Below are 26,138 nucleotides of genomic sequence, written 5' to 3' on the forward strand. Positions count from 1 at the left end.
ACCTGGTTGATGAGAACTCATGACTACCTTCCGGCTTCATCATCAGATCCTGGGTACCATCACCTCTTGTCAAAGATCTTGTTGAGGCAAATCAAACGAGCCCAAACACGAAATGGTTTCAAGACCTGGTTGATGAGAACTCATGACTACCTTCCGGCTTCATCATCAGATCCTGGGTACCATCACCTCTTGTCAAAGATCTTGTTGAGGCGAATCAAACGAGCCCAAACACGAAATGGTTTCAAGACCTGGTTGATGAGAACTCATGACTACCATCTGACTTCATCATCAGATCCTGAGTACCATCTATTGTCAAAGATTTTGTTGAGACGAGTCAGTAACCTCAAATGATATTCAATAATAAATAATACTTACTAAAAATATTAGTCAAGTTAATTAGTTAGTTACCAAAGTCGTCAATCCAAGGATCAAAGTTTTCGGTCGCAGTATTACATGCAACAGTACAGCCAAACACGCACACAAGTGCGGTTTTGGACACGGCGGGTGCCGCACACAATGACAAAATAACTTCGCGATCGTCGAGCCGCGTGCGGAGCGGACTAACATACGTCCTGCCTCTACAAGCTCTGCCGCGGTACTGACATCGCAAGCGCGCGTAACCGGTAATAAGGAGGCATTTTTAAAAAATCGTCAAAAATATTAAATTGCAATTAATAGAAAACTTTTGCATAAAATCTGTTTGAGTAAGCGTTGCAGATTATTTTTATATTAAAACTACTTCAAAAACACGTAAGTTTTCGAAGAAATTGACACTTATTCTGAGGTGATTTCTGAAACAAATTGGATTCATCATATCCTCATTTACTCTATTCTAAAGCCTTATAACAAAGAAGTAGTCTCAGATGATTGTAGTACAGGATATACATAATACAAATTTACCACTTGAAGCATTCAAAACTATCCAAATTTTACAAATTAGACGGACTAAGTCAGCACTTTTCGCGGGTTTTCCTAAACATGCACCAGAAAAAAAATCATAATTTATTAAGTGAGTTAGTTTTTAAAAATCCAGTCTCACAACATGTAAGTTAAGAAGATGTCCTAATCGAATCCTGAACTTAATAAGTCTTTTAGATGACGGAAAGTGTAGCATTTTGCCGACTAAAACTATCAATTTTACATTATTACGACGTTTTCGTTGAATGCCCTCTTAAAAAAATCACAATCTGTAATCGATTTCTTTTTGACGGACGACTTTTTATTTGTGTCCCCGACAAGTAAATCGAGCGACTTAGATTTTTTTCCTGCAGTGTCCACCTGCGTGACTATATCCGATCTAATTGAAAATCGAACACGACTAGTTTTAAAACCTGAGCTTGCTCAATTAGCATGCGCTTTTAGCAGAAGGGAAACAGTGCGAATGCTTGGTCCCTCTCTGCCATGTCGCTCGATGACACGTATTTTACAAATAATGGTACCATTTAATTGCTTTCAGTGTGAACATGCACCCGGTCAGCGCCAGCGTGGCCAACGTGAACCAAGTGGGCGCGAGCGGCGCGGCCGCGAGCGCGTGGGCCGGCAAGTCGCGCAGCAGCCACAACCTGGCGCAGCCGCAAGACGGCTTCTACCAGAACCTGCCCGCGCACCAGCACCACAACCTGCACGACCGGTGAGTGACGTCACCAGGGGGCCGCCACTCGCCAGCAGCCACAACCTGGCGCAGCCGCAAGACGGCTTCTACCAGAACCTGCCCGCGCACCAGCACCACAACCTGCACGACCGGTGAGTGACGTCACCAGGGGGCCGCCACTCGCCAGCAGCCACAACCTGGCGCAGCCGCAAGACGGCTTCTACCAGAACCTGCCCGCGCACCAGCACCACAACCTGCACGACCGGTGAGTGACGTCACCAGGGGGCCGCCACTCGCCAGCAGCCACAACCTGGCGCAGCCGCAAGACGGCTTCTACCAGAACCTGCCCGCGCACCAGCACCACAACCTGCACGACCGGTGAGTGACGTCACCAGGGGGCCGCCACTCGCCAGCAGCCACAACCTGGCGCAGCCGCAAGACGGCTTCTACCAGAACCTGCCCGCGCACCAGCACCACAACCTGCACGACCGGTGAGTGACGTCACCAGGGGGCCGCCACTCGCCAGCAGCCACAACCTGGCGCAGCCGCAAGACGGCTTCTACCAGAACCTGCCCGCGCACCAGCACCACAACCTGCACGACCGGTGAGTGACGTCACCAGGGGGCCGCCACTCGCCAGCAGCCACAACCTGGCGCAGCCGCAAGACGGCTTCTACCAGAACCTGCCCGCGCACCAGCACCACAACCTGCACGACCGGTGAGTGACGTCACCAGGGGGCCGCCACTCGCCAGCAGCCACAACCTGGCGCAGCCGCAAGACGGCTTCTACTGCAGAACCTGCCCGCGCACCAGCACCACAACCTGCACGACCGGTGAGTGACGTCACCAGGGGGCCGCCACTCGCCAGCAGCCACAACCTGGCGCAGCCGCAAGACGGCTTCTACCAGAACCTGCCCGCGCACCAGCACCACAACCTGCACGACCGGTGAGTGACGTCACCAGGGGGCCGCCACTCGCCAGCAGCCACAACCTGGCGCAGCCGCAAGACGGCTTCTACCAGAACCTGCCCGCGCACCAGCACCACAACCTGCACGACCGGTGAGTGACGTCACCAGGGGGCCGCCACTCGCCAGCAGCCACAACCTGGCGCAGCCGCAAGACGGCTTCTACCAGAACCTGCCCGCGCACCAGCACCACAACCTGCACGACCGGTGAGTGACGTCACCAGGGGGCCGCCACTCGCCAGCAGCCACAACCTGGCGCAGCCGCAAGACGGCTTCTACCAGAACCTGCCCGCGCACCAGCACCACAACCTGCACGACCGGTGAGTGACGTCACCAGGGGGCCGCCACTCGCCAGCAGCCACAACCTGGCGCAGCCGGAAGACGGCTTCTACCAGAACCTGCCCGCGCACCAGCACCACAACCTGCACGACCGGTGAGTGACGTCACCAGGGGGCCGCCAGCAGCCACAGTCTCCTGTACTAGTATCTATAGGACCAACATGCCGACACAACATGCAGACCAACAACGATATCGTCCGCGAATTCGCTAATCGTTTTTTTTCAGACGTCGCTCCTTTGCTCTATTATAGGTCTATTGCACTGTTCAGGATAATTCGTTCTACCGAATCTACTAAAGTACGAGTAGGTTATTAGTAGAAGTCTCCCACATTCGTTCATATAACTTTCAGCACACCTCGGACACTAGCGATCAAATATATGAAAGAGGCGCGTTCCTAGCACACAGTCTAAGCTTGTGTAGGTGAACGCGTACTATGCTTGTATGAGTGAAATATGACAGGCCGACTGCTCGCATTTTTGACGAGCGGTAACTGTGAGGTAACCAAGAGGTGGTGGGCGGCACTTTCAGTGGGGAGCGGGAGTAGCCATACTGTACGATAGTATTCTTTATTATAGTGTGCTTTCAGTGTTTATTCGAAATGCTAATATCGCATATTGCTGCAGATGGTCATCGTTACGCAGCTCGACGGGCAGCAACCGGCCGCAGTCGGCGCACTACGCGCCCGCGCCTCTAGAGACGTCGCCCGATTCGCCTCAACAACATCAAGTACGTACCTACATTAATACTTATTTAAAGCCTTGTAAGAGTAAGTAAGAGAACTGTACAATTTAGGCAACACAGAAAATATGTGGTCGCCAAAGTGGGTCATAGCCCCGAGTTGGCAGCAGCATGCCCTGTCTGTGTCTAGTGCGATTTCCTCCCAGTTTTCTGCGTTTAAGGCAAGTACATTTCTGGCAAGCTAGTCTCTCTAGTAGGACCTACTTGAATTGGATAGTCGTCGATTTAAGAGCATCCCACGTAAGCTCATTTCGTCCCAATCTACATGTTGTTGATATGACCAAGCTAGCGGAATTATGTTGATTTCTCTAACGATGACGATATACCATGTTACATAATTTTTATTTCCAGCAAAACCAAATGAACGCCATAAGCGCCCGGTCAGCCAAGCTCGCGGAAATGTCGGAGGAAGTGACGCGGAGACAGCAGATGCAGTACCAACTAGCGCAGCAGAAGGCCGCCACCCTCCCCGCGCACCACAACATGATGAGCCCGCACCACCACTACCCCAACCAGCTCAACATACACCCCAACATGCAACCACCAATGTCGCCCAACATGCAGCAACCAATGTCACCCAACATGCAGTCGCCTATGTCGCCAAACATGCAACAGAGCATGCAGGCGATGCAGCAGAACATGCAACCCCCAATGTCACCAAACATGCAACAAGCAATGTCACCAAACATGCAGCCGCCCATGTCTCCTAACATGCAACAGAGCATGCAGGCGATGCAGCTGAACATGCAGGCGAACATGCAAGGCATGCAAGGGAACATGCAGGGCATGCAAGGGAACTTGCACCAGCAACATCAACACATGCAGAGCCCGCCGCCCCAGCAGCTCTACCACAACCAGCATCAGCCACAGCAAAGGTCAGTGGGACTAAATATCGCTAGTGGAAGTACAGTAGCCAATGTAGCCATTGAAATATCCCTTGTATCAATTTAGTGCGCAATCGTTTGCCCATCGAATTGTCTCGGAATCGTATTAGTCATGATACATTAGAGCAGGGGTTCTCAAACTTATTTTCCCTTGGAACCCTTTTAGAAAGCAAAATACCTGACGGAACCCTTAAATTAAATAAAAAAAAATAGTTGCAATCTTTATTTTAATATATCCTATTATATCCTATTAGTAAAATCTAATCATTAGATTCTAATGTGAGGTATTACCTGAAATTGTTTTTTTTTATTTTTAACAATTGGTGAATATTTGGTTTTATGGAAGAGAGTTGAAGTTGCGTATCAGGTACCCAAAATTCACACGGAGCCCCCAGAGTGGCTTTGCGGAGCCCTAGGGATCCGCGGAGCACACTTTGAGTATGGCTGCATTAGACAAAGTACTACAATGATAATGAGTAGTACAATGAGTTTTTTCGGAACTTATGCGAAATGTCATTTGATATTTGCCAGTCGCTTTTCGGTGAAGGAAAACATCGTGAAGAAATCGGACTTATTCCAATAAGGCCTAGTTACCCTTTGGGTTGGAAGGTCAGATGGCAGTCTGTAGTGTGGCCTGTCACACTACATCTCCCTCCCCAGGGAAAAAAAAGATTAATTATCCATTGGGATTAATCTTTTTTTTTTAGGTAGCAAACATTGTATAGTCATTTTATTATTGCAGCGTGAATAGTACGACTAGTGTTGAGTTCCTCACTCGTGAGGCACCTCATTTGTACCACTCATATTGTTAATTTGTCGCAGTACTTCACACGGCAAAAATGTATTGCATCACACTTCAACTCACCGCACCTCATTTTACTCGCTTGTGACAGTCGCAACACAAACACCTCACGCCTCACAAAGCATTCACGTACTTCAAATGTCACAAAAACGTCAAAACTCATCATCCACACGCGCGCCTCGCGGCCCTCAAATACTCGCTCGCAACAGTAGCAACACAAACACCTCATTCCTCACAGATCATGCACATACTTCAAATGTCACAAAACGTCAAAAACTCATCATCCACTCGCGCGCCTCGCGGCAGACGCGGCCCTCAAACTCCGTCGCGAGAGTCGACACCTCAAATGAAGTGATCAACCACACGTTCAGTTACCGAACTACAGACCTTATGGCCGTGACAAAAGGTCCACCGATAAAATAAAATGTATCGTTTGACTCGTTTGTACCGGAAATCGCTTTGTACCGGAAAGACAGAAGAGGCACTGTGACAACAACACTTCAAAAATCCTTTCAAAGTGAAACAGATAGTTACGTTTACCATAAGAGGGAGTGAGACAGACACACGCGGGCTTCAAATTTGCCTCACCAAAAATACGTTACACATGACTCGAAAGAAAACAATCTTATGCGTCGCAAGTTTTCATACATTTTACGCCTTTTTGATCCCAGGATAGTTAACTTGCTCGCAAAAATCGCGCGAAAAATCAGACGATTTCGCGTGAACCACATCTTTTGTCTCTGTCGCATTTGTGAAGTCATGAATAAATGCAGCTGAGATGCAAAATGTTGTTTTTCGCGGCAGGTCTTCATTTTTGAATTTTTTGATAGCTATTATTGTGCTAACACATTGACCAGTATAACGTGATCTACCGCAGTAATAGAGTTTGTATGGCTATTGTTATGTGTAATCAGGGAGCTCTCTTAGACTGGACGTTGAAATGGTAACTCAAGTGTTTTGAATATTCGGAATACCAAGCATACCAACACAGAGGGCCAACCACTGAGAAGATGCGTTTACGAAGCTTGCTTAAAAACAATTACAAGATTACTGACCGAAATATAATATAAATTATGTGAAGCATGGTAGTTTAATTAAGTATTTAATCAGTAATAGAAAGAATAATTCATTTCTTAATTCAATAGAATGATAAATAAATCCGACACAAAACGTAATTCACAGGCGGTTGACGTTGACAGTAATGACAGTTTACAGAAGAAAAGTTAGTTTGTACGATAGTTGCATTAGCAATATTTGCATAAAGTTTAGTTTTGTCCTACAGTGATAATACTAATAAATGAGCCAAAATGTAATAATGGTGACAACTTTTACACAATCAAATATACCTGTGATTCTGCCTTAGTGTCATTTGTGTCCAAAAAAATAGTGAAACTGAACTGAAAAGACTTACCGGCGTCGCGAATGTTGATGGTGTTTTTAATTACTATCATATTGCTTTTAAAACACATGGAGTGGTAAGTTTGTTATTTTTATGTAAAAGTGGTACTAATTATAAAACAATACGAACTTTAGTTTATTTTAAAACATGCAGTTTTATGGTAACTATGCTAATCAAAGTATGTTATTATTAAGCTGTTAATAATATGAAACCACTGTAATTTGTAGCAGTAATTTAAATGGAACAAACTGTAAATAATATTATTCAATGGCAAAATTAGACCCAGTTCCATAAAAACACCAAATTAAGTTGTTATGCAGGCCTCTATGACAGTCCTTGAAATATTTTTTAATTTTATCTATTTTCTCTTGTTAAATGTTCAAGTACTCATTATGACTAATGAAATTTAGTATGTATAAAGGATATTTACCTAGTACACAACTACACATACAAGTTTTTGTTGCCGATGGATTTTGTCAAACAGCCGATGCTAGAAATTATATATATATACAGATCAGTACCTCACCTCATTTGAAGTAAGACATTGTAACACCTCATTTTTGGAAATGAGGTACTCATACAAACTCATTTGAAATTGATGTCCTACCCATCACTAAGTACGACATGAACAAAATAATACAAAAGTTAAACAAATACATGAATCGACAACCATATATAGGCATTTTATAGTCAATTAGAAATTTTATTTTTTATGATGGTTAAAACACTTTTTTAATTTAAATAATAAGCCTATTAGTTACTAATTAAATTTAAAATTTTAGAGAAATACGCTGTATTAAATATCATATTAATAACAATGTAATATCCAATATAAATCGAAAGAAAAATATCTATATTCCTACAACAATAATATAGAAAAAAAAAAAACATTTTTCAAAAAAATTAAGTACTTGCTTACTAACTATAAACTAATTTCTGAGCGCTTCGAATCCTGGCAGGGTCGCCATGTGATGTGGGGACTAAAGGACAACTCACTTGTATGAGATATAGGTTTATTGTGTCTTATGTTACAGAGTAGCTTCTTATATATAGGGTAAGGTGAAGCAGTGTGAGTGAGGTGTTGCACTCACACTACAAGTCGCTTTCGTAAAACTACTGCCTATTCTAATGAACACAAGTTAAATTATAATCTATTGAAAATATTTCAACTTGTGCTGTCTTAAAGTAGTCACACTACTATGTATATAAATTAAAACCGAAACTACTACCTATGTCAAATCTTGGGATTAGTTGTCACAGCGGACCCCAGGCTCCCATGAGCCGCGGCAAATGCCGGAATAACGCGAGGAGGATGATGATGACATTAGACAAAGTAATCTTTGCACTGTGATTGACAGAAATAGTATAACCGGTTCGTGATTCTGTGCACAGTAATTTGTGGTGTTTATAGTTCTTCCTTTCCTAGTGTTCGGTAGTGGAAATGGAACGGTTTCAATTAAAAAAAAAACATTCAGTCGAATTGAGAACCTCCTCCTTTTTTTGAAGTCGGTTAAAAATTAAATGATGGTGTTTAAAGGTACGAGTGGCACCCGCCGGGGCCGCCGTCGCCGCAGCGCGCGCAGCCGCCAGTAGCGCCCAAACCGCAGGTACGCAGACTACACTGTCTCTTGTGCTCATTTACAGACGGTCAACCAAATTGTGGCACTAAAAAAAGCGAAGCAGCATGTAGGGCTCGCAGACCGATTGTCTTCATAAAGCGCGTGCCTTTCTAAACCTTCATGTTGGGGGAATCATCGATGAGCCATAACATTTAAAAATTGGTTGTAAGGTGGGGCGAAGGTTTAATTCTCATGGAAAATTTTAATTTCGTATCTTTTTTCGTGTCAAGATTTGGTCGGTTGTTTATATGCACTTATATATAATAGGCTAGTTTCCTACTAGTCAAATCAGCTTCTTTTTAAGAACTGTCAAAACGATTTGCTAATATGGAATTACTATGAAATACTGAGGAGTGACGTCACGGTGAATTTATTTACTTTATATCTTGTTCTTTGAATTATTAAATAGAAATTATGTTTGAAGATAACAACTTTCCATATTTTTCTTCTAATAATGTGGTGCTTTATTTCGTACACTGCATGTTTGATTAAGTTAATGTTAGTTTTTTGGACACTTAGAGACCTTATACATCTCTGAGATTTTGATTATAGTTTTAAACTTAATTTGTAACCTTGATTGGCCCTTATTTGTATTTTTAGTTAATATTTCTATTAATTTCATTTGTTTAAAATGAATTCTTAATGTTGACATGTAAAAGTGCCCCCGTGGCCTATTTGCTGAATAAATGATTTTGTATATTTTTTTTTTGTATTTTGCATAAAATATTTTATTTAAAGTACCTATAGGAAACTAGCTTATTATGACTGAAACTTGGAATTTTAAAATTGAAAAATGTTTTTGTTTTTCTTAGGGAGTGAGACGACCAGAGTCAGAATTAGAAGAGCAATATCACCAGCACAATCAGCAACCGCAGCAGAGTACGATACAACCCGATGATGGTTAGTACTTGTTACTTTTAAAAAATGTCCTTGCCTTTTAAATATTTTTCTTCTTCAAATGTTTTCTACCCTTTAAATGCACAGCGAAAGTTAGAAGATTTCACGCTGTTTTTATAAAGTAATTAACATCACAATTTGTTGTTAGAACGATACGTGGCGTCAGCGCTGGAGCCGCCGCCGGGTCCCGCGGGCCCGTACCAGGCGCGCGGCCCGAGCCGACCTGGCGCACCGGCAGCGGACAACCCCTGGCAGCGCGAGGAGCGCGAGCGCCAGCAGGAGCAGCGCCGCGCACAAGCCAGGACGAGACGGTAAACATTTTTATATATACTATTTAGAGGTATTTCGACAATTTCCAAAATTTTTCTGACTTTACAGGCATCTTCTGGGCGAGCTCACTCCATCGTAGGCCACGTTTTTGCCTTTGGCTAGTCTGTGGTCAAGAGTGATCCCGTCTATCAAATTTATGGTTTCCGTTCCGGGGTTGAATTTATCAGAGCGAAAAGTATGACAGTCATTTGATAGGATCCGATTGTATTGACCGATTACTGATGATCAACATGTAGAGTATAGTTGAACTCTCAATGACCAAAAAAAAAAAAGGTTTTCTTTATCCTGATTGTAGATTAAAAGGTATATCAATTGACGATCGTTTTGCTAAAATACTTTCGCAGGGACGCAGCGATAGCATCACTGCTAGCCATCGGCTCAGCGCGAACACCGGCCCAGAACCAGCAGCTCCGCGCGCTGCAACTCGAACGCGAGTTCGAGCGGCGCGCCACGCAGCACGCCGAGGACGGCGCCGCGGATGCCGTGGAGTCGGATCCCGAGCCCGAGCAGCCCGAGCGCGCGCCCGCGCCGCCCGCGCCGCCCAAGTCCATCCTCAAGACCAACAACACACCCCGCACGGACCATACCAACGGATACGCGCACGATACGGTAACTACTCTCTTTTTGTGAATTCGTGGATACGGTTGAGTCTTGAGTTTGAGCAGTCCGAGCGCGTTTAGAACCGAGTACGTTTTCAAAACCGACCACGGACGGATCATATCGACGGGTACGCGCATCTCAATTTGACGGATTAGTAATTTAGAGAATTTTGGCCTCATCAAATCGGGAACTTCTAAAAAATGCCTAATAATGGTTTCTGCCACTTTTTTAGTTCAATAGTAAGTGTCATCGATCAAATGAGTTGTGGTCGGAGCACTTGAAATTTGAAAAAAAAAAAACTGAATCAACCATCAATAATCCACCATCAATAATGATCTAAGGTATACGGCTCGTACAGAATTGTATTTGTTATGTTTGACAAAGGCGGAACAGGCCCTCGGCTCGATGGTAGTACAGGACTCGCAGGAGGATTCCGTTCATGTATATTTTAATCAGAGTTCATATTGGTGAAATACACACATGGACGATGAAATAATAACACGTCGTGTTAGAGAAAGATCGACTGTATTGTGCACTAATAATCAAACACCAAAATAACAAGTGATTGCTTTAATTCGACTGGATTACAAAACCACAACAAAGAAACGTAGTGATCCCAGAGATGACGTCACGTGGACCGCACTGTTTGTCTGTCAGAATCATAATGGCCGCTCCGGCCGTGCTACCCTACCGAATACCAGGTTTCAGGTACGCAACGCCATCTCTGATTCCACTCAGGCAAAACTACCTGACGTTTCTTTCTTCAAATAGTCAACTGAGAACCACAGTATAATAAAGAGTACTATCGTACAGTATGGCCACTCCCGCTCCCCGCTGAAAGTTCCGCCCACCCCCTCTCGGTTACCTCACAGTTACCGTCTGTCAAAAATGCGAACAGTCGACCATAAGTCGACCTGTCATATTTCACTCATACAAGCATAGCACGCGTTCACCTACACGAACTAGACTGTGTGCTAGGAACGCGCCTCTTTCATATATTTGATCGTCAGTGTCCGAGGTGTGCTGAGAACCCATCGATTTACTTAAGTTAAGTGCAAGTGCGTCTGTAGTTTGACGCCTGTCTGATAGATGGCAGCACTCCGACATGTTTATTATTTTATTCCGTAGAGCGGCGCAACACCGGGCGCCGCCGAGGCTGCGGAAGCGCTGGGCGCGCTGGCGCTGGCGCCGCCGCCGCCGGAGCGCGGCTCGTCGTTCGCCGTCATGGCCACGCGCGCGCGCGCGCTCTCGCCGCCGCACCACGCGCCGCAGCCGCACCAACCGCCGCCGCACCAACACACGCCACAGTACGTAGTCATAACCCGACGTGAGCCTCACTCCACTGCAGATATCATGGAGCGAGCCGAATCAGTAGCCACAGCATTTCCCTCCGTCATCATTTATGACCGGTGCACGTGCCGACCTCGGCTACCGGTCGCTTACATTGTGGTCCCACACGAACGGACCCATATCTGACACTCAGTTAAATGAACGCCCTCAAGTTGCCGCCTCTCGCGAACGCCCGACCCCATAAAAATATTTGGCAAACATTTGTATATGAAGTTAACTATTAATAAACGACATCAAAAAAACCATTACTCTGTTAAAAAAAAAAAAAAAATTAACCAATTAATTACTGGCAAATGTCCAACACCATACAACACAAATGCCTCACAGCCTTCGTGGGTTCGCTTCTCGTTTCTAAAGTTAACACGACATAAAGTAATACGTCTAAGTACGTCAAAAAATATTTGTAATAAATGAAAAGAATTTCCATGTGATAATCTATGAGTATCACATGTGAGTTATGAATACCATTTTTCCACTACCCGAAGGTTGCCTGGAAGAGATCGCTCTTTAGCGATAAGGCCGCGCATTGTTTACCTCTGTAATAAAATTTATTGTAATGTGTGTGTTTCTATGTACATTTCTGAGGTTGTGCAATAAAGTCGATTTGTATTGTATTGTATTGTATCCCCAGCTCCCCGCCGGGCGGCGGGCGCGACAAGCGCGTGTCGTTCCACGAGCGCGCGGCGCCCGCAGCCGCGCCCCCGCTCCCCCCGCGCCCCCGCCTCCTCGCCGCCGCCGCTGCACGACGCGCCGCCCCACGAGGACCCTGACGTACGTTACTCTGTTCAATGTCATTACTCATCAAATCGCTACGGAGTACGGATTTCTATTGACACGTTTCATTTGAGAAGTTGACTCAATTTCAACAAAAAAATAATCAATCGGAAGTTGTGGAACCTTCTGATCGGCTTCCTTCGCACTATGACATAGGTTTCTTCAAAAAGCAGGTATTTAAGGTGCTATCTGCTACAAAAAAAATCGCAGATATCGCCTCGTACGTTGTCGTCGTTGAAATGTTGATCGTCGGTTCCTCTGATGTTGTTTATGTTCATAAGCGGCGATAACCGCTTCCGATTATACCGTTCGTCTTCTCGTTTACTGCCTACTACATTTCAAAAAACAAATACGAAGCCACCTTGCGCCAATCGACGCCCTTCTGAACGTTTCTCGAATAATATGATGTAATTGATTGCAGCGCTTCATCGAGGAAGCGGAGAGCATGCTAGCGGGTGGACTGTCGCCCAGCACGCCCACGACCGCGTCCGTGCACACGCCCGGCGTCATCGGCGCGCAGGAGGTCTACAGGTACGCTCGATCTCTTTCTAACCCATCGCTACCCTGTATATAGCTCTCCTTCATTACACGCCACTCGTCGCGGCTCTGTGCCTCCTAGACCCACTTCTTCCCTACTGACATCTCAACTCTCTTAAGGACACTCGTGGTTGCCCGCAGTGGCTCTACGCGGCGCTGCGACAGTATACGGGGAAACCCATGTAATCGGCTACGCTTCTACGAGCGGTGTGCCCGACAGTCGGGTTCTTGGTAGCGAAAGTGTTAAGTAATCGTTTACTCAACCGATCGGTCTTTCGCAAATGTCGCAATAACTTAGGGAAGCCTATCAAGTTATTGAATGGAGTCTTTGTAGTTAGTATCTTGAAATTGTATAATAGAATCGCTCTTTCCAACTGTGAAACAAATCCAATTATTTATTCTATGAAATATTCACCACCAACACCATAATTTCTTCTCTCGCTAAATGCTACAACCTAACAATGAAACTAGTTAATAGAAGATTTGTATTAGAAGTGCAACCTCATACTACTCGTCCTTACGAATTGGTTAAAAGCGTCTAACCATTTAAACTCAGGAGTAGGGAGTTCAAGACGTTAGCACCATAAGACGTGGGCAATTTTTTCTTCAATGCGTGATATTTCAGTAAACCCGAAAAAACTCCTTTTTGTGATTCGAGAATTGACACTGTTTATAGGCGTAATGTTTGTGATGACAACTTGTTTGTAGAGATTCAGTAAAAAAATAGTGATTCGAGAATTGACATTATAGCTAATGTTTGTGATGACAATGTTGTGTAGAGACCCGCGGCAGCGACGACTAGCGGAGAAGCAGGCGGCCACGAGCGCGGCGCCCGTGCCCGAGCAGCTCTCCTTCAAGGAGAAGATGAAGATGTTCGCGCTCGAGGCCGGCGACCCCAACACGCCCAAGGACAAGGTAAAAAACTATAGCTTTGTCGACTAACGAACACCGTGTAATCTCCCCCACTAACGACTGATGTAAAGTATCCCAATCTAAACTATGATCCAAATTCTACTAAGCAATTTAAATGATTTCATAAATGTAGACCCTTCATCGGGAAAGAATATTATTATTAGATAAAACAACACATACACCACTTTCTTATATAGCCGCGATAAACTTTTTTAAACCGATATTTGTGTAAATGCTTACCTTATTCTACGTTTAATATTTCGTAGTTCATACTTTTTTGGCCATATCGGACATTTCTGGGCTAAGAATTTGAATTAAGTTTTTCTTAGAACTTTTTAAATATATGTATTTTTTGTTTCATTAATTATCACAATCGAGTGATGTGCTATTTTAATATTTTTGTGATGTGGTTGAGACTGCAACATGCCGTTGCTTACGAAAATGTAACCCGTATAATGTTGCAGGTGAAGATCTCGCGCGCGCAGCGGGACATCGACGCCGTGCACTGAGCCGCCGCCACACGCCCGCCGACAGGACCGTACTCAACTCACCACACCTACTAACATATACAGTATTAACCTGGCTACACGACTTTATTATCGACACTTACTAATATTGGCACATTCACTCACTTTCAACTATAAAGACTAACCTAATTCGCGTGCCAATATTAGACCTCGAAAGTGTCAATATCTAAGTAATGTACCCCGCTCAGAGTGCAGCGTCTCGACAGCTTGTCCCGAGCATTCCAGAGCTTTTACCGATCGTGGTCTCCGACCCTGAGGCATCTACGTTTTATTGTACCCCTATTTTATAGTATACTGCGTTTACCCCGGGAGACCACGACTTGCCTTTATCACGTGCAGCACCAATTTACATGTAGATTGATAAGTATCTTTTTACAAACGAATATATTTTTATGATGATAATAAATTTTGATTGTTGTTTACATACGTCGCCTTAGCAGCTAGTGCAATGATTATTTATATATCTACATAGACTTGTACCAGATATTGTTATATTAAATGCGATTCCCACTTGCAGGCCACATCAGCACCATTAAAAGTCATATTACCAATATAAATAAATGACTATTCATTTATTTATATTGGTAATATGACTGGCACTGTCGTGCCTGACTATTTTCATTATCCTAACTGCATGTTATATGATTTCTATTCAATATTATAAATTTTACCGATTCTAAATTTGGCAACTGTGTTGCTGTGGTCTGGTGAGTTCAATATATTTGGTTGAAATCCAGGTCGACCTATATTTTGATCATGCACTCTTGTGAATTTGTGGCACATTAAAATGATGTCAATTTCTGGATTCAAAATTTACTGGTGCCATTATATTATGTGATCGATTGTAACATAGAATGTAATTCTCGGGTGGACCAATGTTCAGTGTCGAGGTCAGAAGGTGCCTTTACGTGGACCTTAATGAGCTACATAAGTCTCTTATATTATATCGGCTCCGCTGTCTATTTTTATTCAATATATCTCTACCTACGCTACGATTAAAGCTTCGTCACATTCCAAAGAATATGTATCTTATTCTTTTATTACTTTAAGAATCATTCCTTATAAATCTTTCTAAAATATAATCATTGTACATGTATGTAACACTATATCTTATACATTTCATATCAATATCATATAATGTAACTTATTCGAGTCTTCTAGTATTCGAATCTTACAAAGTTGATCCAGTATGTACTTTATTATAAAGCAATAAATTATTGTAAAGCCTTGTGTATATACTTAAATAAGAGTAAGCACATGTTTGTGCCAAAATTTAATACTTATGTGACAAAATGAAAGGACGAGTCTGTAAACACTTAACAGCTGAAGTGTAGTCGTCCGTCACAAGCGGTTCGCTGGTCACAAGCTGGCGGGTAACTTTAAACTATTTCTAGATGTCCTTTAATAAAAAAAATCATGGCACCAATTTATGATGTACTAGTTATGTAAATATATTGTAGGTAGGAAAGTCCCTATGGTTACGTTAAGGTTTTTGTACACCTGTTTGTATATGTAAATGTTTATTTATAGATGATTATATAGAGAGTTTACATATGAAATGAAGACGCGAGGCCTATTGGAGTTAGAATTAATTTAGTTCCTGGGATCCGTTTACAGTGTTCTCAGTATTCACCCAACGATAGTCAATTAGCAAGAGATTGAGATTTATTTGTAGAGGAGGTTATGTTTGTAGTTGTACATACGACACTCGAACAAGTAGACTACGACAGCTCCGATCTATAATTTGTAAGGTTTTAAAATGGAATAATTATTACACAAATCCATTATATTGTTATTAACCGTAATTATTATACTTCATCTACTTGAGAAAGTAATAAAATTAAATAACATGTAATGTACACTAGCCTTTTCTTTTAGTCGCTCCCTTATTTTGTCTCAACCTTTGACCAGGCAGGCAAGTATGGTCGCGCGATGAATGATAAAACATCAGGCCGTCCCTATCTCAAGTGCGATAGAGACGGCCAGATGTTTTATCATTTATCGCGCGACCAAAGTTGCCTGCCAGGTAGAACCTATCTACAAATAAAGACGTATATAAAGCCTGACCATAATAATAAATAAAGCCTGACCATAAAATATATATGACTACTACGCGTCATGTTGCGGAATTTCAAAAGAACTACTTTTTTCATACCATACTGAACTGTCACCGCGTACATCAGAATAACAGCGCCCCCTTTACAATTGTCATACATTTCTGCAGGCATACTGCAGGCTTTAAATCAAAGATAGTAATACTCACTTTAAATCCGTATAGACCATAGAGGAATAAATAAGGAAAGAGTTGTAACATCAGTAAATGCGGGTTATTTGTATAGGCATAGTTAAGTGACGTCTAGCGACAATCACGCGGCAAATAGTGTGAATTATGGCCTTTGCCCATACATTTCAGAGGTACTCTTTTTTTACACGACTGCCCCAAAAAAAGAGTGTATTGTTTTCAGCGTTCATGTTTGTATGTAAGTATGTATGTATGTGAGTTTCTTTGTTCCACCATAACTTCTGAATGCCTTAACCGATTTCAATGAGTGATGTATCATTGGAATCCTTACGTCACTCCAATGAACATAGGATATGTGACGTCACTTAAAATTCAATATGGCGGGCGTATTACGTCATAATGCACAAACTTTAGAAAAAATTTTTTTGCAAACCTATCAAGTGGGGTATCAAAATGAAGAGCTTTTAAAGGCGATTAATAATATATACACATTATATGCGTTTATGTCTTTTTTTGAGAGATTAAGAGTTTTCAAAATATGTAACTTAAACAAATCTAATAAAAACAAATATTATTGAATGAGACATTCAAATGAAGACTTTAGATAGAGGATAATAGAAAATATAGGTATCCGGAATAACAATAGGTGTTATTCGGGGTCCTAATAGTTAATAGACTATGAATGGCGCGAATAGGGTTGAAAACGTTAAAACTTAATCTAGCTTAACTTTATTCCAAGCCTGAGATAGCATATCGACCAATTTCCTGAGGCCGAAGGCCGGAAGGCGCCCACATACTTAGAGTCGTGCGAAGCCCGACGGACGCGGTCCAAGACCGGGCGCCGAAGAAGGCGCCCTCATACTTAGAATCAGGCGACGCCCGACGCACGCGGTCCATGGCCGGGCGTCGAAGGCACCCTCATACATAGAGTCAGGCGAAGCAGGACGCACGCGGTCCAAGGCCGGGCGCCGAAGAAGGCGCCCTCATACTTAGAATCAGGCGACGCCCGACGCACGCGGTCCATGGCCGGGCGCCAAAGGCACCCTCATACATAGAGTCAGGCGAAGCAGGACGCACGCGGTCCAAGGCCGGGCGCCGAAGAAGGCGCCCTCATACTTAGAATCAGGCGACGCCCGACGCACGCGGTCCATGGCCGGGCGCCAAAGGCACCCTCATACATAGAGTCAGGCGAAGCAGGACGCACGCGGTCCAAGGCCGGGCGCCGAAGGCGCCCTCATACTTAGAATCAGGCGACGCCCGACGCACGCGGTCGAAGGCGCCCTCATACATAGAGTCGGGCGAAGCACGACGCACGACGCACGACGCACGCGGTTGAAGGCCGAGCGCCCAAGGCGCCCTCATAGATAGAGTCGGGCGAAGCCCGACGCACTCGGCTAAAAGCCGGGCGCCCAAGGCGCCCTCATACATAGAGTCGGGCGAAGCCCGGCGCACACGGGTGAAGGCCGGGCGCCCAAGGCGCCCTCATATATAGAGACGGGCGAAGCCCGACGTACGCGGTTGAAGGCCGGGCACCCAAGGCGCCCTCATATATAGAGTTGGACGAAGCCTGACGCACTCAGTTGAAGGCCGGGCGCCCAAGGCGCCCTCATACATAGAGTCGGACGAAGCCCGACGCACGCAGTTGAAGGCCGGGCGCCCAAAGCGCCCTCATACATAGAGTCGGACGAAGCCCGACGCACGCGGTTGAAGGCCGGGCGCCCAAGGCGGCCTCATAGATAGAGTCGGACGAAGCCCGACGCACGCGGTTGAAGGCCGAGCGCCCAAGGCGCCCTCATACATAGAGTCGGACGAAGCCCGACGCACGCGGTTGAAGGCCGGGCGCCCAAGGCGCCCTCATATATAGAGTTGGGCGAAGCCTGACGCACTCGGTTGAAGGCCGGGCGCCCAAGGCGCCCTCATACATAGAGTCGGACGAAGCCCGACGCACGCGGTTGAAGGCCGAGCGCCCAAGGCGCCCTCATACATAGAGTCGGACGAAACCCGACGCACGCGGTTGAAGGCCGGGCGCCTAAGGCGCCCTCATATATGTGTCGCTTAACTTCAAAACTGGGTAAATCCATTCTGCTATAAGGTTGATTATCTTTCAGATCATATTATATTTTTTAATATCTGGGCAACCGAGCTTCGCTCGGTTCTGTTTCGTATCCTTGACATGTGTCGCCATCTAGTTCAAAAATGAATAGTATCTACATCGAGCGAAAGAATTCTCAGCCTTAACAACACAACTACTCCACACGAGATGGCGCGCATTTCGCCACAAAAACTCAAATAGTGTATTTTCTATTCGTTTTAGCCTTGACCTGTGTCGCCATCTAGTGTTTGCAATAAATAGTACTTACATCGACCGAAAGAATTCTGTCTTAACAGTACAACTACTGCACACGAGATGGCGCGCGAAGAAAAACGCATGAAAACTCGAAAATTCGCGTTTTCCGGGACCTAAGGATAAGTTAGACCGATTTTTCACCCCCAAAAACCCCCACATAACAAATTTCTGCGAAATCGTTAGAGCGGTTTCCGAGATCGTCAGTGTAAATAAATATATATATAAATAAATAAATAAATAAATAAATAAATATACAAGAATTGCTCGTTTAAAAGTATAAGATATATTCAACCTTAAAGCAAAATGGATTTACCCAGGTTTGAAGTTAAGCGACACATATAGAGTTGGGCGAAGCCTGACGCACTCGGTTGAAGGCCGGGCGCCCAAGGCACCCTCATACATAGAGTTGGACGAAGCCCGACGCACGTGGTTGAAGGCCCTCATAGTTAGAATCGAGTGAGGCCATGTACGCGGTCCAACGCCGGGCCAGGGCTGCGTCACTACTATTCTGCTGAGTTTTACGTGGTAAATCATTAGCATTAGTTAAAAAAAGCGTAAGTATTTGTAGTTTTGCGGGCAAGTGAAGGATCTGTTTATGTGGGGATGCAGAGAAAGAGTGTTGTTGTTACGGTGTGCCATTCTCTCTGTACTCCGTACTCGAGTAATGGCTATGCAATAGGTATGTTGTCAGTGCTTAAAGCACACAACAAAAGTACAAGTGTCTAAAAGCGAATGCCGTTAAATAAAGTTACCTACACGTTTCATGCTAAAATATCAAGAACCAACACCATGACCTAAATAAAATAATTATGGTTCATGAAATAAAACTATGGAAACGGATTAATTTTAAATTCATTATACGCGATTTAATCCGTTTCCATAGTTTTATTTCATGAGTAACTATCGCGGTAACCGAAGACAATATTAATTATGGTTCGTTTGAGTGGTCACTAAAATGTAAGAAATAAAATAAATAATTAAAAAATTAAAAAACACGACTGCGGTTTTAAAGCGAACTGAAAAGATGAAAATAATCTTTAGATATGCTGGTCAGTCAACTTGATTAATATAAATTAGAATAATGAGTGTTTAGTCAGGTTCATAAACAGCTAAAGCAAAAGTTAATGCTCATGGAGGATATCGTGACCGTACCTGGATATTTTATTTCAATTGCAGTCGGGGGACCTTCATGTCAGGCTTTTGTCCATTGTCCCCCGACTGCAATGGAAATAATATATCCAGGTACGGTCACGATATCCTCCATGAGCATTAACATCTTTTCAGTTCGCTTTAAAACCGCAGTCGTGTTTTTTAATTTTTTAATTATTTATTTTATGTATTGGTCTGTCAGTCCCGGTATATAATTATCGTCCAACCAGGAACCAATAAGAGTGCGCTCGCCTAGATGGCGCTACCTACACCTTACCTTTACTTGATTCTCGACAAGGGGGCCGATTTTTGAGTCTCACTGTCACTAAAATACCGGTTGAAAACGGTGAATTGCCTATTATTTTGAGTGACAATTTTCTGAATTCGAACGCGTGAGATTCAAAAATCGGCCCGAAGGTGGCGCTATATATTAATTAATAATAATATTTGACACATATCAAATTATGAATACAGGTCAAGTTGTCAAAACTGAGGTTCAAAAGTTTTAAGGATGTGTCGAGAGATGGCAATCTATACACTGATTACACATTTTACTTTTACATTAACTGTCTTCTTTCTCCCTTTATGTACTCGATCCTCTTTGGTTGGACTTATCTGGATAGCTGTCTGGGAGATTCATATAAAAAATAAAACACAACTTCAATTAACAGTGTTTATATTTGTTTCGAGGTTAATATTACGTGTGCCTTGTGGCGTTATGTACCTTAGGGGAAAGCACTAAAAGACGTCTAAAACATTATAAACATCTTTGTTAACAGGTTATTAATAATCCGTAATCCGAAAAGTACAAGGAAGTGCGCGAACTGTCAAATCGTATGGGTTGTCATGGAAACACACTTGTAATACAAGGCTTGTACCTTTCGAGAAACGGGCCACAGGAGTTCCGGTACAGTATTTACAGAGGCGGCTGCGAGCAGCCCTCACAGCGTGCTCGTACGATTAGGGTTTAGTGATTTGTGCACAAGGTACTATTTAAAAACATTGGCCATTAGATATCTTACATGCAGTGCTATAATAGGAAGTCTCGATTGAGAAAATTCTATCGTGTGATACCTTAACAAATAATTTGATCTATCTATAATATTTATATCAGCCATACTTATTCATCGCTGTTCACAGGTAATTTGAATATTATGTTATTAAATATACTTTCAACAAATTGAACAATGGACGGAGAGATCAAGGAACAAATTGGAATTTAAATTATAGCCATACAAGGTTTGAAAATAATTTGCACGAGTAAATATTGCCATATAAAACTGAATGTAAGATATCTAATAACCAAAATGACAGTGCAACCAAGGTGTTAATATTTAGAATATTCTATTCCCTAAATAATTATACGCTCGAATATTCATAAAATAGTTACATTTGGTTACTGAAAAATACGTTCTAAGATAACAATAACATATGATCAAATTACAACATTATTGCGAAGACTTATCAAACAATATCATCTGCGTCTACTGTTGGCATCGAGTCGAGGAAGCGCTCAACACTATCTTAGGCTACAACAAATGTACAATTTGTTAACAATATACTTTCAGTTAACTCGGGTACTTAATTTTAAAGCTTGCCACTTACACACACTAAAAGTTGATAAAAAATCATTTCAACCATATAGAAAAATATAATTCATTAGCGAATAAACAATAAATGCCAATGAACATGTTCACAATTACAAAAGAAACTATCACGTCGTCACGACTCGCCGCGCCGTGCCGCGCCGCGCCGGCGGACGCAGCCGCGCACATCACTAATGATCCTACCTACTACATATTCGAGATGATGAAAAAGTTTTTAGAAGATCGATAGAAAAATAATCCTTTATTCTATACTTCACCCCCAATTCGACTATAAATATACTCTTAAGTTATAATAACTTTTACAAATAAAGTGTGAACGCTAAAGTCTAATTTCTTAAAGTACAACTACAACTTCGGCAGCAGTGGTCGGTGTTACGAAAATTTGTAAATATATTTATATATAAGTAGATAATTAAGACTATATCACACGCACACCCGCGACTCTCATACAAATACATATAGTTATGTTTATTACATCAACAACAATGGAAGAGTTTCGAGAAGCCCTGATGTGTCATTAGAAATAACAACTTCTATATAGTAAAATAATGAAAACTCAATCAAAAACACCTCTCGCCGTCGGTCAACAACCAAATATCAAATCCATTCAAACGCTTCATTGTATAGGTACATCAAAATAGTCGTTCGGTCAGACGAGGAACCGCCGCGGCCGCTCCTCACGGAGGACGCGGCCTCCGGCGACAACAACTATAACCATACTTTCACGAAAATCATAATCATCATAGTAAAAATACGAACTCAAAATGCATAACAGTGGAAGATAACTCGGGAATGCATCTATCAGATATCAAACTTATAAAATCGGCTCACCGCACACTCACACCTCGCACCCCACACCGGCCGCTCGCCGCTACAATATATTAATAGGTGGCACTAGGTCGATTAAGTTATTTGACATTCGGAAGTGCATTCTACAGTGTGGGCGCGTGGCCGGCACGGCATCGCACTAGCCGCCGCCGCGACGCTCACGCGGGCGGGTCCGTGGCGGAGGCGGAGGCGGCGGGCGGCGTGAAGAACTGTCATTGCGGCGTGTCGCGCGCGGCGCTCCAGCGGTCGAACTCGATGCCCGAGTCCGGCGACACGCCCGTGGGCGCCGCGCAGCCGCACGGCGAGGGCACCGCCGCCACCGTGGCGCCGCTCTCGTCCGTCAGCGGCGTCAGCTCACGCACGCCCAGCTCCTGCAGCACCTGCCGGGACACTGACCGTCAGCACGAGAACACTACTCGGCGCCACGACCGCGACCCTCCCGCTGACCGGTGACGACGAGGCGTGTTCGGTGTGTGACCGCTCGTGGTACGTCTCGACGACGTTTGCGAGTACATTCCTGAACACGCCCCGACCGACTGCGACCGCACACGACGATTTACACATTTATAAGTATTACATTTAACACTGATCCATGTGTAAGCGTACATTTGAAAGCACCAGAATTCAGCGGGGGCAGGAAGTGAATCTTAGGAATATGTTTGAAATATAATCGGTAAAAGCGAGGATTAGTAGCGTCTCTAAAGTCTAGATTGTCTATATATATTTCTAAAATACTGTGAATTGTGTTAAATTATATAAAAAATACTGTAATTTATTTTTAAAAAGGTGTTTAGGCATACATAGGTTTATGAAGTGGGATGAATTTAAGTGAAAACCTGTCTCGGGTGCCTCCTGCATAATAATTAGTAATTCCGGGGTAGAGTCATAAAGGCGAGATATGTCACGTACATTTTTTTTTAATTTCACCATTTTATCCTGTGTATGTGTGCTGGGGACCGATTTTTGAGTCTCACGGCGTTCGAATTCAGAAAATTGTCACTGAAAATAATAGGCAATTCACCGTTTTCAATCGGTATTTTAGTGACAGCCTGTGTGGTGACGGGTTAAGAATTTCACCACCCCCTTTCTTCCCGTGGGTGTCGTAGAAGGCGACTGTGGGATATGGGTTAAATTGTGGCGTAGGCGAGAGACTGGCAACCTGTCACTGCAATGTCACAGTTTCGTTTTCTTTCAACCCCTTATTTGCCAAGAGTGGCACTGAAGCTTTAGTAGTTTCATGTGCTCTGCCTACTCCTTTATGGGATGCAGGCGTGATTGTATGTATGTATTTTAGTGACAGTGAGACTCAAGAATCGGCCCCCTATACTGAATAAATGTCTTTTCTTTCTTTCATATTTAATGGTTTTAAGGACAATTGCTAGTTTTTGTTTAATGAAGTCATTTTTATAGTGTGCTTCAAGGCCTTCAAGTCTTGCATAGAAGCAAGAATGCGACCAACATTTTGAGGATAACAATCGAAAAGTTAGCTAACTGACACGTTATTAAAATCTCTCTGTCAGATATCGACCGTAGGTGGTAAGGGTTTCGTTAGCTGCGCATGGCTCCAAACGCCATCTAGCTCGAGAATTATGTTCTAAAATAGTCATCAGGTATTGAAGGGTTAGCACTTAGGACGGCGCCAATTTTTTATATGAGATTGAGTATCTGTAATGATCAGAGATCGGACGGATTTGCGACATTCTTAGTGACTTACGTCATTTTAATGATTTTTAGCATGAGAAACGCACAAAAATCCGATCTCTGGTAATGATCTGTAACTATATACATGCAGGAGGCACCGGGCCTGTAGCCAATCTTCAAATCGTTGGCGCTCCATATTCGGATTTCTCTAACGCTGCTCGCTTCCACAGGTGCGGTGCGGTGCAGTGGCCTACATATTGTTTACCATGGAGAGCCATCGATAGTGTTGGCCAGAGGCAGCGGGGAGTAGGGACGCTGGGGTGGGGTGGCGGCTCGTGAGTGCAGACCTTACTCAGGCTGGCGCTGCGCTCGTGCAGGCCGAGGTCGCGCTCGAAGGCGTGCAGCTGGCGCATGAAGTGGAAGTTGGGCGCGATGTCGGTCTTGCGCGCGCGCACCAGCTCGAAGGCGTCGCGCAGGCACAGGCGGTGGCGCTGCATGAGGTACGCCAGCGTCACCGTCACCGAGCGCGACACGCCCGCCACGCAGTGCACGAGCACGCCGCACCGCACCGACATCGCCTCCTCTGCACCGACAGAAACGATATCATTACTTACTCTTAAACCGGGAAATATTACCGGTCGTCTACAGGACAGGTAAAATAAAACTGAATATGGCAATTTGGCGGCAATATGTAACTCCATGAAATCTTGTTTTTATCCTTCTCGGGAAAATGAGGATTTCCGGAAATTGAAATGAGGGTGTGCCGGGAATCCGAGAGGCATGTATATTGCTTTTTCAAACATACTATGAAATTAAAAAAAAATAAAAGAAAACTCGAGTTGTTGCGCCCAAAAAGCGATTTCATTTTAAGGAATAAAGAATATTTCATTGCATGTTTGAGAAAAACACATTTTACAATATACCTAGACGTGTTAGGTGATTTTCGTGTATGTTTTGCGCTGAATCACACGTGACCTTATCCATAATGATAAGATCAATGTTTGTTTGTCACCTCACTCGCCTAGGTAACTAACTTGGTCTGGTTCAAATATTAATAATAAATGTCTACTGTCCAGTTACAAAACAGGTACGCTAGCATAGCTTATTATCTCGTGCACGAGTCTTTAGCACGACGGTTTAGCACTCTGAGCGAGTCCATATACTACAAGTCACGCTAAATGTATATACATCTAGCGCGACTTAGTACATAACATGTAGTAGTCCATCTATTATATGGACTCGCTTAGAGTGCTAAACCGGCTGAAGTATGTAATATAATATAATACTGACCAATGAACCGTATGGCCTGCGGGAAGTGCACGGCGAGGTTCTGGCTCCAGTGGTCGGCGATGGGGATCTTCAGGTAGCTGATGTCGCCGCCCGCCGCCTCGAACGCGTTGGGCAGGTCCGGCGTCACGTTCAGCACGTACTGCCAACCAACCGACACTTTACAACGCCTGCTCGGCTGGCCACAACACACATTACTATCAGTGGACACATTTTATTAATAATCAGGACTCATTCGACTGTAGATAATTGTCTAAAACAGGGTTCCCAAACTGCTAGTTGCGGCGCTCCCATGGGCTGCAACAGACAGTTGGAGCGCCATAAAACAATCCTCCATACCATGTTAGCGAGGTCAAGGCATCATAAATTGTAAGCTTGCATGTGCGCTGCGGTCTAAAAATTATTGGGAAACTTTGGTCAAATATTAAGTAAGCAAAGTAATTCAATGAAGTGAATATCCATACTAATATTATAAATGGGAAAGTGTGTGTGTCTGTTTCTTTGTCCGTCTTTCACGGCAAAATGGAGCAACGAATTGACGTGATTTTTTAAGTGGAGAAAGTTGAAGGGATGGAGAGTGACATAGGCTACTTTTTGTCTCATTCTAATCCCCCACTTCCTTGAAATGGGGGGGGGGGGGGTGGAAGTTTGTATGGAACATTCCGCAATTATCGAATTTAACGCGACCGAAGCCGCGGGAATAAGCTAGTAATTAATAATGGTGACGGGTTAAGAATTTCACCACCCCCTTTCTTCCCGTGGGTATCGTAGAAG

General features: G+C 43.9%; 2 protein-coding genes across 3 annotated transcripts in view; one reads left to right on the forward strand and one right to left on the reverse strand.

Moving 5' to 3' along the window:
- Window positions 1–16,118, forward strand: part of LOC125226430 — a 142,071-nt gene extending 125,953 nt beyond the window's left edge. The window contains exons 27-38 of the mRNA XM_048130413.1: window positions 1,457–1,630; window positions 3,518–3,620; window positions 3,984–4,507; window positions 8,255–8,324; window positions 9,149–9,236; window positions 9,382–9,544; window positions 9,908–10,172; window positions 11,292–11,490; window positions 12,145–12,284; window positions 12,709–12,818; window positions 13,604–13,739; window positions 14,201–16,118. Of these exons, the coding sequence (XP_047986370.1) occupies window positions 1,457–1,630; window positions 3,518–3,620; window positions 3,984–4,507; window positions 8,255–8,324; window positions 9,149–9,236; window positions 9,382–9,544; window positions 9,908–10,172; window positions 11,292–11,490; window positions 12,145–12,284; window positions 12,709–12,818; window positions 13,604–13,739; window positions 14,201–14,245 (2,017 nt within the window). The 3' untranslated portion in view covers window positions 14,246–16,118. The remainder of the gene's footprint in view (window positions 1–1,456; window positions 1,631–3,517; window positions 3,621–3,983; window positions 4,508–8,254; window positions 8,325–9,148; window positions 9,237–9,381; window positions 9,545–9,907; window positions 10,173–11,291; window positions 11,491–12,144; window positions 12,285–12,708; window positions 12,819–13,603; window positions 13,740–14,200) is intronic.
- Window positions 16,119–20,873: 4,755 nt separating this feature from the next.
- Window positions 20,874–26,138, reverse strand: part of LOC125226245 (dual specificity protein phosphatase Mpk3-like) — a 39,908-nt gene continuing 34,643 nt past the window's right edge. The window contains exons 4-6 of one of the 2 annotated variants that reach the window (XM_048130163.1): window positions 25,368–25,506; window positions 24,425–24,660; window positions 20,874–22,816 (exon numbers count right to left, since the gene is read on the reverse strand). In XM_048130163.1, coding sequence (XP_047986120.1) covers window positions 22,649–22,816; window positions 24,425–24,660; window positions 25,368–25,506 — 543 coding nt within the window. In that variant the 3' untranslated portion in view covers window positions 20,874–22,648. The remainder of the gene's footprint in view (window positions 22,817–24,424; window positions 24,661–25,367; window positions 25,507–26,138) is intronic. The other variant, XM_048130164.1, reaches the window with a different exon arrangement.

The sequence above is a fragment of the Leguminivora glycinivorella genome, chromosome 5 (genome assembly GCF_023078275.1).
Source record: "Leguminivora glycinivorella isolate SPB_JAAS2020 chromosome 5, LegGlyc_1.1, whole genome shotgun sequence".
Classification (NCBI taxonomy): Eukaryota; Metazoa; Arthropoda; class Insecta; order Lepidoptera; family Tortricidae; genus Leguminivora; species Leguminivora glycinivorella.